Raw genomic sequence first — 12,232 nt, 5'->3', positions numbered from 1 at the left:
CATGGGCAGCTAGAGACAGTACCGCATCTACCTGCTGGTGGCAGTGTACATTATGGCTCTCTGTATAATACTCTAAGAGACTATAGTTATGTAGTCATATGCATTTCTATCTCCCCCTGTGGAGAGTCTGGGTAGTACAGTCTATCTGTGTTATATAGCACAGTCATGGCCATAGGCAGTAATAGTCTGGAGCCGACTCATCGAGGTCTATGGGAGACTTCTAGATGTTCTCTGAGCATTGTGGGGGAGTAGATAAGCTGTGACATCATCTATTGTCAGGAGCGACTGTAATGATGGGTTACAATGGGTGTCATCTGTAGAGGTGTCAACTTCTATAGTGATCCCGTCTGTCTTGTTTGTGATGTGAGTGTTTTTCTAGTGCAAGGCTGCTATTAGTGGAAAATAAAATCCTTCAAAAATTAAAATTTGTATTTTGCATAAAAACTTAAAGGGATTCTACCACTAAATATGTTTTGGGTTTTTAGTTTTTGTTTTTGTTTTGTGTGCTTTAGACGTCGGAATAGCCTTTAGAAAGGCTATTTGTGTCTCGCATTTTGACGTGGTCTCCGCGCTGCCGTTCCTTAGAAATACCGGTTTTTACCGGTATGCAAATGAATTCTCTCGCAGCAATGGGGGCAGCCTCAGCACTCAAACGGTGATGGGGGGCGTCCCCACTGCTGCCCGAGAACCCGCTCCAGCGATGCCTCCATCTTCAGCTGCATCCTCCCCTTCTCTGTTGTCTTCCGTCTGGGTCAACTCTGACGCCTGCGCAGTCGGCTCTGTCAGCGTGACTGTAGTAGAGCTGCTGAGCATGCCGTCCGGCGGCGATTTTTTGTTCTCAGTGTCTCACTGGCAGAGCCAACTGCGCAGGCGTCGGAGCTGACCCAGAGGAAGACAACGAGAGAAGGGAAGGATGCAGCTGAAGATGGAGGCATCGCTGGAGAGAGTTGTCTGGCAGCAGTGGGGACACCCCCATCGCCGTTTGAGCGCTGAGGCCCGCCCCCATTGCTGCGAGAGAACTCATTTGCATACTGGTAAAAAAACGGTATTTCTAAGGAACGGCGCGGCAGAGATCACATCTAAAGGTAAGAGATGAATAGACTTTCTAAAGGCTATTCCGACGTCTTATCCACACAAAATACATATTCAGTGGTAGAATCGCTTTAAGCTATTTTTGGGCTCCTCGGTCAGTCATTGCCCACTCATTGGGCCCAAACCTCCTGGACATGGACAGCCTAGGTCAGGGCTAGGCCAGGAAATGCATCAGAAAGCCAAGATCAGCGCTGTGGGGGTCAAGGGCCCTTTATGACGTTCTTGGAATCGAGTTGTCAATGAGTCTAAGTAGTTTTCTGTCGTCTTGTATTAACGTGTGCGTGCCGGGTGCTGCCATGTGATCTGTATTACAGTGCGGTGGCCGTCAGATCCTATTAGGTGTCCTATTGAAGACGGCATCTAACAGGTTAAACAGTTAGTATTAGACATGTCCTTGATCCACCCATTACTACTGATTCACATACTACATGAATATATATATAGTCTATCCATCTCTATCCTTGGTCACCTGACATGGTCACTATGTGATAGTCGGCCTCTCTCAGATGAGCGCTCCTTTCATTGATCACATGACCTGTTTGCAGCTCAGCCCTATTCTAGAAGATGCGACCGAACTGCAATATCAATAGCAGCCACTATACACTGTATGGCGCTCTGCGTTTTTGTTAATTACCGTGGAAATTGATATGCAAATGAACTCAATCATGCTCTGTGGGCGTTCTGCGCAGCCTTTAGCGTCATAGCTTCTGGACGCCCACCGCTCTTCTTTGTGCCTCCGAGCCCCCCTCCTCCTGCTTATTCTATTGAAATAAAGCACATGCGCAGTAGCACTCCCTCCTGCGCGCTACTGCGCAAGCCCCAGCTTGCAATGTTCTCTATGGGGAATGGCGCTGGAGCGTGCACAGTAGCGCGCGGGAGGGAGTGCTACTGCGCATGTGCGTTTGCATATCGAGTTCGTTTGCATATTGATTTCCACTGTGATGAACAAAAACGAGGGGGGAGGGGTCTTTTTCCAAACTAATAGCAGCACCTGAAAGGCCTCCTAAAAGGCTATTCAAACTTTATAGCTCAGATTTGATGCATTGGTTTGCTGCGGATTTCACCAATTGCAATGCTACAGGTGTATTTTGAGGCATGCGTCCCCAGATTTTGCAGCGGAGCATCTCTGCTGTGTCTGGCCATACACAGGCCCTCTGTCTGAGAGGGTCGGGGGTCCTCGGCGGCGCTGCAGATACTTGTGGTAGTCACATTTCTCCTCGCCACGTCAGCCTGTGTCTGAATACCATTGTGATATTGTGAGGAGGAGTGAGACATTCCCGTGTCGGCCGCCTGTAAATGTTACATTTCCATAGTGTGTAGTGTCGCCTCGCTGCCTCCATTGTGGCCACATGTGTAGACAGTAGGGTGCGCATTGGCAGCAGCGTTGCGTTGCATCTTATTATTGCCCACATGACGGGGACACAGCTGCCTTGTATTCCTGACACTGAAGGCTGCATTGTGCTGTTTACTTGTTGGCTTCCTTGAGATGCGCTGCCTCCTCCTTGTCATCACCTCCTTCAGGCTCCTCTGCTGACCGGTTCCTGTGTCTATGACCCCTGGTGACAGCTGGTCGCTGTAGGGAGGGTCCGCACCGCTCCGCCATTCTCCGCGGACATCTAACTTAAGACATTGTAGTTGCTGACTGAGAGTGAGCGGACCTATAAAGGATCCTGTATTATTTTCTGATATCCCTTTGCTTTGTCATTGTCGCACACACTAATAAAGTTGTCTGTTTTCCATCTTTTGCAGAATTGGAAGATTTACTGAGCTCCTTGAAGGACATCCAGCACACGCTGACGGACTCTCAGAGCCAGGAAGACCTCAGTTTACTTCTCCATCTTGTGCAAAATGTAGATTTCCAGAACGCGTTCAGAATCCACAATGCTGTCGCCGTGCATATGAACAAAGCCAGCCCCCCATATCCCCTTACCCCGAGCGTGCAGGAGCTGACCCAGGAGGTAGGTGACCACTTATAGGACCAGGACTGGCCGTGCTGCTTCTCCTAAGGTTTGTTCCATTTCTGCCCCTCCAACTTACACAACACTTTTTTTTTCAGTGTTCTGCTTCAATCTCAGGGCAATTCCTGGAGGAATCTGTCTCAGGTTTTTTCAGGCCTAAGCTGCCCAAAAATCGGCACCATATATGTCCCTGTGAGAAGGCCCTAAAGGCCGTTTTTAGACTTTTATGTCCCGTCTCGGACGTTCAACTGAACGGGTTTTAAAGCTGACCACCGGCAAGCCGTCCCCTGTCCAGTATACCCAGGGTTTAGGATGGAAACCCCTGGACGGACCGCGGTGGTAGTGTGGACGCCCCCTAAGAGGAAGCTGAGGAGGATTAGTAGTAGACTCCATATACATCACATTTTTTACATCCATCTAGTGGACTCAAATCGATTGTCCTCTGTTTACATAGAGATTAATGTGTTTCGGGGTTTGTTTGTTTTTTTCAAACTAACCTCTGCCCGCGACTTCGTCTGCGTGTTGTTGGCGTCGATGATCCGCCTATATTCAGCAAATTGCTGCTGTCAATGCTCCGGTGTTTCGGCAGCTCTTAAGCTGTCCTGCTGCTGAACTTGTTCCTCGCGCTGTGTCGGTGATTGTTCCGACATCTCAGCCGCTTGCTTCAACGCCATATAATGAACGTGATCCCCCTCTGCTCCACTTGAGGAGAAGTCTGTGACTTCTGGCTACCTTCATAGCTCTCGTTGTTTTAGAATTTTGCAACCCATTAGATTTTCCTGGCATGTTTGAAAGTAGCCACAGCGCCCCTTCCAGAATCCCCACTAGTCTTCCTTTACTTAGCGCAGCGGCCATACATACATGGACGTCATTATCTATAGGGGACTGCCCAGCCCTAATGCCTTGTGGCTAATAAAATACATCCGCAATTAATTTCCTTCTGTAATAGAATTTTCTCTGCAATGACGCCCGGGATACCGATGTGCACAATATCCAGTTGTGCTTTGTATTATTTGCCTCTTACTTATGTTTTTTCTTCTCCTTAGGTGCAGCACGTCTTAAAAACAAGTCATCACAAGGAAAGCCAAGAACTTACCGATCTCCTGAGCGCACCGCACGTCCAGGTATATAACACAAAATTCCAACCCTATTTACAAGTCTTGCATCTGCCTGTCTATTGGAATGAGTGCGACTCTCCCAAATGCTGCACCCCATTCTATTACATCCAGATGCTTTCATAAAGGGGGTTGTTCACATGGCATCTGTTATAGCAAGTGCAGAACATCATGCCATAACTTCACGGTCCTTGTTTTCAGTACCTGACACATGTTGGTGATGTGGACTCTGGGCTCCATGTTTGGTGGCGTTCCTTTCTTCAACCCTACTGATCCTGCATGAATTGTCCCCCACTTACTTAGGCCTCATGAACATGTCTGAGTGTGCAGGCCGAGGTTCTTAATATTGGGGGGTCCAATGAGAATAGAGAAGATCTTGTCCTGCTATGGGGTATTGAAACTGAGGGTAACAGAACCCCCCCCATTGAAGTCAGTGGGGTGCAGAAGCTGCCCATAAGTGCATTCTGCTCTCCAGTCAGTCACTTGGTCCTGTGCACACTTGGTCATGTCCACATAGCCTTAGTTTTTCCAGCTTCTCTGCTCTCGCAAGAGGAACCCCATACAAGTACCTACACTAGAGGTCACCCCATGTCTTCGGTGATCTGTGGGGTCATTGCAGTTGACGTAGGAGGTGGGATTCACATCTTTCAGACTTTTATGGGATATCCCACACCTATGCCATACAAGTGTAAAATAGGAATATCTGAGTAGAGCGATGGACGAGTGCCAGCGCTCGTGGAGTTATGAAATATCTTAGCAATATGCCAAATCTTTGTTAATGTGTAATATTAAGCAATGACGGGGGCAGGATTGGGCGACTGCCGCGCCTCTAATGTTGTCCCTCTGACGTCACAGGCTCTCCTCTTGGCCCATGACAAGGTGGCGGAGCAGGAAATGATGCCCGAATCGGTTTCTGAAGACAAGTTTTACGAGAACATTACCCAATATGGGGATGAAACGGTTAAAATTGTAAGAATAGAGAAGGCGAGAGATATTCCTCTGGTAAGTGAAATCCATCTTGGTTCAGTCCTGGGTCGTTCCATTTCATGTGCTGCTGGTTTGATGGTAGGATTGATTTATTTTTTTACTGGATCAGGGCGCCACAGTGAGAAACGAACTGGACTCCGTTATCATCAGCCGCATAGTGAAAGGGGGCGCAGCGGAGAAGAGCGGATTGTTACATGAAGGAGATGAAATCTTGGAGATCAACGGCATCGAAATTAGGGGAAAAGATGTCAACGATGTCTTTGAGTTGCTGGTAAGTGACGTGAGATCCGGATCTCGTGTGTGTGGCCAAGAATCCTTCATTTTTAGATGGCCAGTCGCCACTGCAGTGTCCGAGGCTAGAGACCTGCAGTATTGCGTGGCCACTAGAGATGAGTGAGTAGTACCTCGCCGCCATAGGAATGTGTAAGCAGCCGAACACCAAGAGGTTAAGGGCATTGAATATTCGATGCGCTTAACCCCTTGGTGTTCGGCCGCTTACACGCATTCCTATGGCGGCAAGGTATTCGATCGACTACTACTCTCTCATCTCTAGTGGCCATCTAGAAGATAAATGGACATCTTGGTTATACACGATCCATTCTGCGTTGTAGAGCGCTGTCCCAAGCTTGCATATACTTCTGATATTGTCTTGGTCAGAGACCCCTTCTCAAGAGGTTTTCCAGGACTTACATATTGAAGGCCATCAGTATGTAATCGGTGGGACCCCCACAACTCTTGGAAGAGGTCACGGTACCCATGATCAACTTCTTGTTTGTGCCAATGGTGTCGGCTTCATTGGTCACTTACTACAGCTTGGTCCCATTCAGATGACTGATCTGCAGCACTAAGCGCTGATCCGTGGAGGTGCTGAGTATCTGACCCCCTACCAAACTGATATTGACCACCTAAGTAACACAGTCCCAGGAAAACCCCTTTATTTGGGCAGATTTTATCTTGTTGGGCAGTGAATAAATGAATTTTTGTTACATTTTGCATTTATTTTAATTCTAAGCCGTGGTATAGATGAAGAATACGCCCCCTTGTATATTACTATTGTGTAATAGATGTGTTTTCTCTATATAGGCGGAGATGCATGGGACGCTCACGTTTGTACTTATTCCTAGTCAGCAGGCCAGACCGCCGCCGACCCGGGAGACTGTGGTAAGTTGTGGCCAAGCATTTGTAAGATTTCTACTTGTATATCTGTGTGTATAATGTGTACGGAGTATGGAGACCACTTGCAGGGGATGGGATCTTGCTTTTGCACAGGCCTCGGTCTATTGTAACCGGTTATTCCTCCCGGCTTGAGGAAAGTGTTATTACCATGTAGTAATGTTATGGCGTATTCTAGCAGTATACTATGACATTAGGATTATTGTGGGTCGCTTGTGGTACGGAGACCTTTTGCTTTTTAACCTCCCACCGCACAGGGAAGTGCATTGGATATGATGGGGGTCAGGGGAACTTGTCTGGTATGCTAATATACTATCACTTAAAGGGATTCTACCATTAAAACCTCTTTTTTTGTGGATAAGACTTTAGAAAGGCTATTCGTCTCTTACCTTTAGATGTGATCTCCGCCGCGCCGTTCCTTAGAAATACCGGTTTTTACCAGTATTTAAATGAGTTCTCTCGCAGCGATGGGGGCGGGCCCCAGTGTTGAAAATGCAACGGGGGCGTCCCCACTGCTGCTCGAGAACAGGCTCCGGCGACGCCTCTATCTTCTGCTGGATCCTCCCCTTCTCTGTCTTCCTCCTGCGTCACCTCCGACGCCTGCGCAGTTGGCTCTGCCAGCGAGACACTAGTAGAGCCGACTGCGCATACCATACAATGCAGGAGCGGCCTCCCAAAAATGACCGCTGTCTTCCTCCTGGAGGTGATGCAGCCGCAGGAGGATCCAGCCGAAGATAGAGGCGTCGCAGGATCGTGTTCTCGAGCTGCAGTGGGGACGCCCCCATTGCATTTTCAGCGCTGGGGCCCGCCCCCATCACTGTGACAGAACTAATTTGCATACCGGTATTTCTACGGAACGGCACGGCGGAGATCATATCTAAAGGTAAGAGACGAATAGCCATTCTAAAGGCTATTCCGACGTCTTGTCCACAAAAAAAAAAAAAAAAAAAAAAAAAGATTTTAATGGTAGAATCCCTTTAAGGCTGAGTTCACACAGAGTTTAATTGGTCAGGAATCCACCTCAAAATCCTTCTCCGAAAAACGCCTCACCATACAGTCCTATGTAACCTGCTTTTTATTTTTTTTTTTTTCTTCCCCCGCTAGCGGAAAAAAAAGCAGTGACTTGTCCGTTCTTCTGAAGTTTTCTGCCTGAAAAAAAATCAATGCAAGTCAATGGGAGGCAAAAAAAAACGCTAGCGTTTTTCTGAGGCGTTTTTTGACAAAAAACACCAGGTGAATTTTCCCCCTCTCATTTGACTTGCATTGATTTTTTTTTTTTTTTTTCGGGTGGAAAACGCCACAAAAAATGCCTCCGGAGTGGATTTTTCCTGACCAAAAAACTCTGCGTGAACTTTGCCTTAGTGGGACAAGTTCTTAAGGTTTTTCCAAGACCTTTAGGGTAAGTTTACATGGAGTTTTTTGGTCAGGATTTTGAGGCCGTATCCGCCTCAAAATCCTGACCAAAAAGATGGTTCCCATTAAAATCAACGGGAGCCGCTTAGGAGTTTTTTCGGGGGAAAAAGAAGCGACATGCTCATTCTTCAGGCTGTTTCGCCTCGCAATTCAGCCTGAAGATACTCCCTCCTCCCGACTAGGCCCATTCATTGGGTCTTTTCCAGAGCGGAGTGAACGGCTGGATTCTGGGCCAGTACACCGGCTTTCAGTCACAGCTACCCGGCTATTGGATCGGAACCAGAGGCAGCCTCCGCCTCAGGTTCTGATCCAAGAAACCCTGTGTGTGAAATGACCCTTCTAGTGGATTGAAGGGGCTCTTACCCTATACCAGGTGTGTAGTGTACGGTAGAAGCTGTGCCTGGTATTTCAGCTCAGTCTCATTCATTTTGATGGGTCCTGTAGAAGGTCTACGTGACCAACAGATCTGATGATAGGATCCAGGGAGAGGCCGCATCGCTCCTTCACTCAACTTATTGGTGACTGTTCTGTGAGTCGGGATAGGATTAGACATTATTACATGAAGTCCTGGAACGTTCCTTTAATGGGAACCCTTTCCTTGTGATATTTCTGCTGTGCAGGTTGTAGCTGTGACTGTCCCGGCTTTACTGTTCACTCCTGACCTCAAAATAGGTCTCTGATCCTCTTAACTCCTAATGTCCTGTTAATTCATTGAGGCCGACTTCTACTCTCTCCTGTTCATATTACAGCCCTATAAAGTGACATTAAAGGGGTTGTCCCACCCTAACAACTCTGCACTACTCTCGTACACCAGGCTCTCGTCTCCCCTCTTTGGAGGTCCGGTTATGTATGTATGCATGCTGCCACTCCATTCAGGGGTCTGTGGGACAGAGCGGAGTATATATGGTTGTCTCCGTGAATAGAGTATCAGCATTCAGACACGACTGGGACATAGGACCCCATCTTCTTGATTGGTGGTTTCCTGTTCTGTGGATGATCAGTTCCATCTCTGTGGGACTTTTGGCTATAGCTGAATTCTGTACTTGGTTACTTGCATCCGTCCCACAGACCGCAGGGGTAACCGTACATCCATTCAAAAGGAGACACAAGCCCCATGGTCGTGACTGCGCATAGGTGCCAAGTTATGGTTTGACAATCCCCCCCAAGCAATGATCTGTCTACATTGGTAAATCGTCATATTTTCCCACTTTTCTCTGCAGGTCCATGTGAAAGCCCACTTTGACTACGACCCCACAGACGACCCCTATGTCCCGTGTAGGGAGCTGGGCCTTTCCTTCCAGAAGGGAGACATTCTCCATATCATCAGCCAAGATGACCCCAACTGGTGGCAGGCGTATAGGGATGGCGATGAAGATAACCAACCTCTTGCCGGCCTTGTCCCAGGTAACGTCTGAATGTCGCCACCACCTCTGACCTGTTTGGATGACGCAATTATAGGTCACGTGTGCTAAGTGGCCATTAAGTGGTTAAAATGAGTTCCTTATAAAGCGTCGTTCCTGATATTGGCTTGGATAGGCGGCTTTATCCGTTTTGTGAATTATTCTGAATATTTATTGCTTTTTTTTTCTTCCAAAGGGAAAAGTTTTCAGCAGCAGCGGGAGGCAATGAAGCAGACCATAGAAGAGGACAAGGAGCCCGAAAAGTCAGGTAGGCTCTGAGAGGTCAGTCATAGGACTACTATAATTTAACATAGGGGCGGTCCTATCCCATAAAGTGGTGGCAGTGGTCATAGGATTGCTCAAAATCCCAATGGGGTTGTCTTCGTGGACACTGGTTATAGCTGGGGGCGGGGGGTACACAGGACCCCCATCTCATGGTTGGTACAACTCCCAGTGGTCAGACTCTTAACCCTACAAGATAGGGAGTAGGTCTTTCGCATGGGACAGCTCGTCATACATTTTCGAAGACTACTGTATATACTCGAGTATAAGCTCTCCTCGGCTTATACACGAGTCAGGGTCCACGGAGCACAGAAATCTGGAAGGGGGAGGTCCTTTAGTGCTATTGCTCTGTGATTGGCTTGTCATGAGGTCACGTGACTGTGATGTCATCAAAGGTCCTGTAGCCACTGGTATGTAACATCTGCAGATAAGGTTGAGTCTAAATCCTAATAGCTCCGCCCACACATCTGCAATGGTGGATTTCCCCCCCCCTCGGCTTATACTCGAGTCAATAAGTTTTCCCAGTTTTTTGTGATAAAATTAGGGTTCTCTGCTTATATTCGGGTCGGCTTATACTCGAGTATATACGGTAATCCCTGCTCCACCCCGTTCTGCTGTCTCGGTACGTGTCGTAAATCATTCATGTACATCATAAAGTCATTTATAATATTACCGTCGCCATGATAATAGGTCTTGTTACTCATTATCTTGGCAGACTCATTAAGAAAGGTTGTTTTCACGGTCTGTAGGGGTTGTGCAGGTTATTGTGAAGTTAATATAGCTGTCGTGTAACATGCCCTGAGTCTGCCAGTAGGTGTTGTCCTAGGGCAAGGTCCGTAGGGTCATCGCGGGAGAAATGCAGTATCACACCACACCTATAGAAATGACGATACAAGTAATTTATAGCTGCGTCGTGGCTCCGAACGGTCCGTAACCACATCTATGACTTGTCCACCATTTACCGCATCTCTCTTCCTTTATAGGGAAATTGTGGTGTGCGAAGAAAAACAAGAAAAAGAGGAAAAAGATCTTATATAATGCTAACAAGAATGATGGTACGTATCTGGGGATAAGACATCGGAAGAAAGGGAGCTATAATAATGTATAGGATGAAGGCGTCTGTCGTGGCACTGAGAATAATATTAGTGACCTATCCTTTAGATGGGTCATCAGTATTTGCTCAGTAAGGGGGTCAATCGTTCGAAGAAACTGTAGTGTTCAGGTGAGCACAGTGGCCTCTTCACTGTGCTTGGTATTGCAGCTCAGCCCCATTCACTTGAATGGGGCTGAGCTGTAAACAGACAATGTGAGCGATGAACACGATATCACACAGCCTGTGAAGCAGAGGCCGCACTTGCCCACAATATGCTGATATTTTAGCGTCTCAGATTAGTAACCCTTATCAATCAGATATTAATGATGTAACTCCTGGAAAACCCATCCAGATATGCTGCCAGATGACCTTTTCCAGGTAGTGATCTTCTCCAGTCCTGGCTGAAGTGTTGTGTGTTATTTCTCATTTCTTAGTTCTCGTTTCTTATTTCTCAATCCCTCTAGATTACGATAACGAAGAGATCCTGACCTACGAAGAAATGTCTCTCTATCACCAACCCGCCAACAGGAAACGGCCTATCGTACTAATAGGACCCCAGCACTGTGGGCAGACCGAGCTGCGGCTGCGCCTCATGAACAGCGAGGCTGATAGGTTTGCTGCAGCCGTACCACGTAAGTCCCCCTGCTCCTACCGCTGCAGACATTGGCGGGGTTTGTAGTGTCAGTTTCCGGTGCTTTGAAGGAAAGATGAAATCACAGATCAGGGACCTGTCAGAGAAAAAGGCTGGAAGGATAATGGAGTCTGTGATGGCGCTGCTGCGTTTACCGGGTGATGTCACTGCTTGTTTTCAAACTTGTTATCCCAGTTTCTGTAACATGGATGACTGCTTACATGCCGAGGGCTTCTCATGGATGACTCTCCACCTTCACATATTAACCCCCTCCCCTAATAATGGATATAGTTTGTGATCCTGCTGTGCTGATGGTGCAGCAACGGTGTGCTTTATGGCAACTGCAGTGAATGTAAAGGAAGTGGTGGAATACTTGTAACCCTCACTACCACAGGGACAGGAAGGGGTGGAGTACTAGCAACCCCCCTACAAATGGGACCAGGAAGCTGACAAGCAGAGCATCTTCCTCATTATTTACCAGACATGTATTTATACTTCTACTAGTGGCTGAGCCTGGTATTGCAGCTTATAAATGCTTTACTAGACAAAACCACTACCAAAGGCATGGCACTGTGCCTGGTAATAAAAGGGGTGTGGACAGAGTGTTGCAAATCTTTCAAACAGCTGATCACCAGGGAAGCAGAAACACCTCACCCCCACCCCACCAACACACACACAGGTCTATTATTGATTGCCTGCAGATCACAGGAAAGTTGACAAGTGAGCCGCTTTCTTGTCTAGTAGCCAGATTGAGAATTATTTATTATTATTATAATTTATATGGCACCATTAATCCCATGGTGCTGCACATTATATTTATTCCATGGTGCTGTACATTATTATATTAATTTCATGATGCTGTACATTATATTAATTCCATGGTGCTGTACATTATTATATTAATTCCATGGTGCTGTACATTATTATATTAATTCCATGGTGCTGTACATTATTATATTAATTCCATGGTGCTGTACATTATTATATTAATTCCAGGGTGCTGTACATTATTATATTAATTCCATGGTGCTGTACATTATTATATTAATTCCATGGTGCTCTGTACATTATTATATTAATCCCCTGGT

At 47.0% G+C, this 12,232-nt stretch overlaps 1 protein-coding gene across 1 annotated transcript in view; it reads left to right on the top strand.

Annotated features, from left to right (window-relative positions):
• PALS1 (protein associated with LIN7 1, MAGUK p55 family member) overlaps positions 1 to 12,232 on the top strand; it is a 34,984-nt gene that overhangs the window by 17,070 nt on the left and 5,682 nt on the right. The window contains exons 3-11 of the mRNA XM_075283145.1: positions 2,842 to 3,050; positions 4,097 to 4,174; positions 5,021 to 5,167; positions 5,262 to 5,423; positions 6,236 to 6,313; positions 8,959 to 9,142; positions 9,335 to 9,406; positions 10,404 to 10,475; positions 10,978 to 11,145. Coding sequence (XP_075139246.1) covers positions 2,842 to 3,050; positions 4,097 to 4,174; positions 5,021 to 5,167; positions 5,262 to 5,423; positions 6,236 to 6,313; positions 8,959 to 9,142; positions 9,335 to 9,406; positions 10,404 to 10,475; positions 10,978 to 11,145 — 1,170 coding nt within the window. The remainder of the gene's footprint in view (positions 1 to 2,841; positions 3,051 to 4,096; positions 4,175 to 5,020; positions 5,168 to 5,261; positions 5,424 to 6,235; positions 6,314 to 8,958; positions 9,143 to 9,334; positions 9,407 to 10,403; positions 10,476 to 10,977; positions 11,146 to 12,232) is intronic.

Source organism: Leptodactylus fuscus, chromosome 7 (assembly GCF_031893055.1).
Source record: "Leptodactylus fuscus isolate aLepFus1 chromosome 7, aLepFus1.hap2, whole genome shotgun sequence".
Taxonomy (NCBI): domain Eukaryota; kingdom Metazoa; phylum Chordata; class Amphibia; order Anura; family Leptodactylidae; genus Leptodactylus; species Leptodactylus fuscus.
Note: the sequence above shows the minus strand (reverse complement) of the source record. Positions and strands in the feature narration are given on the sequence as shown.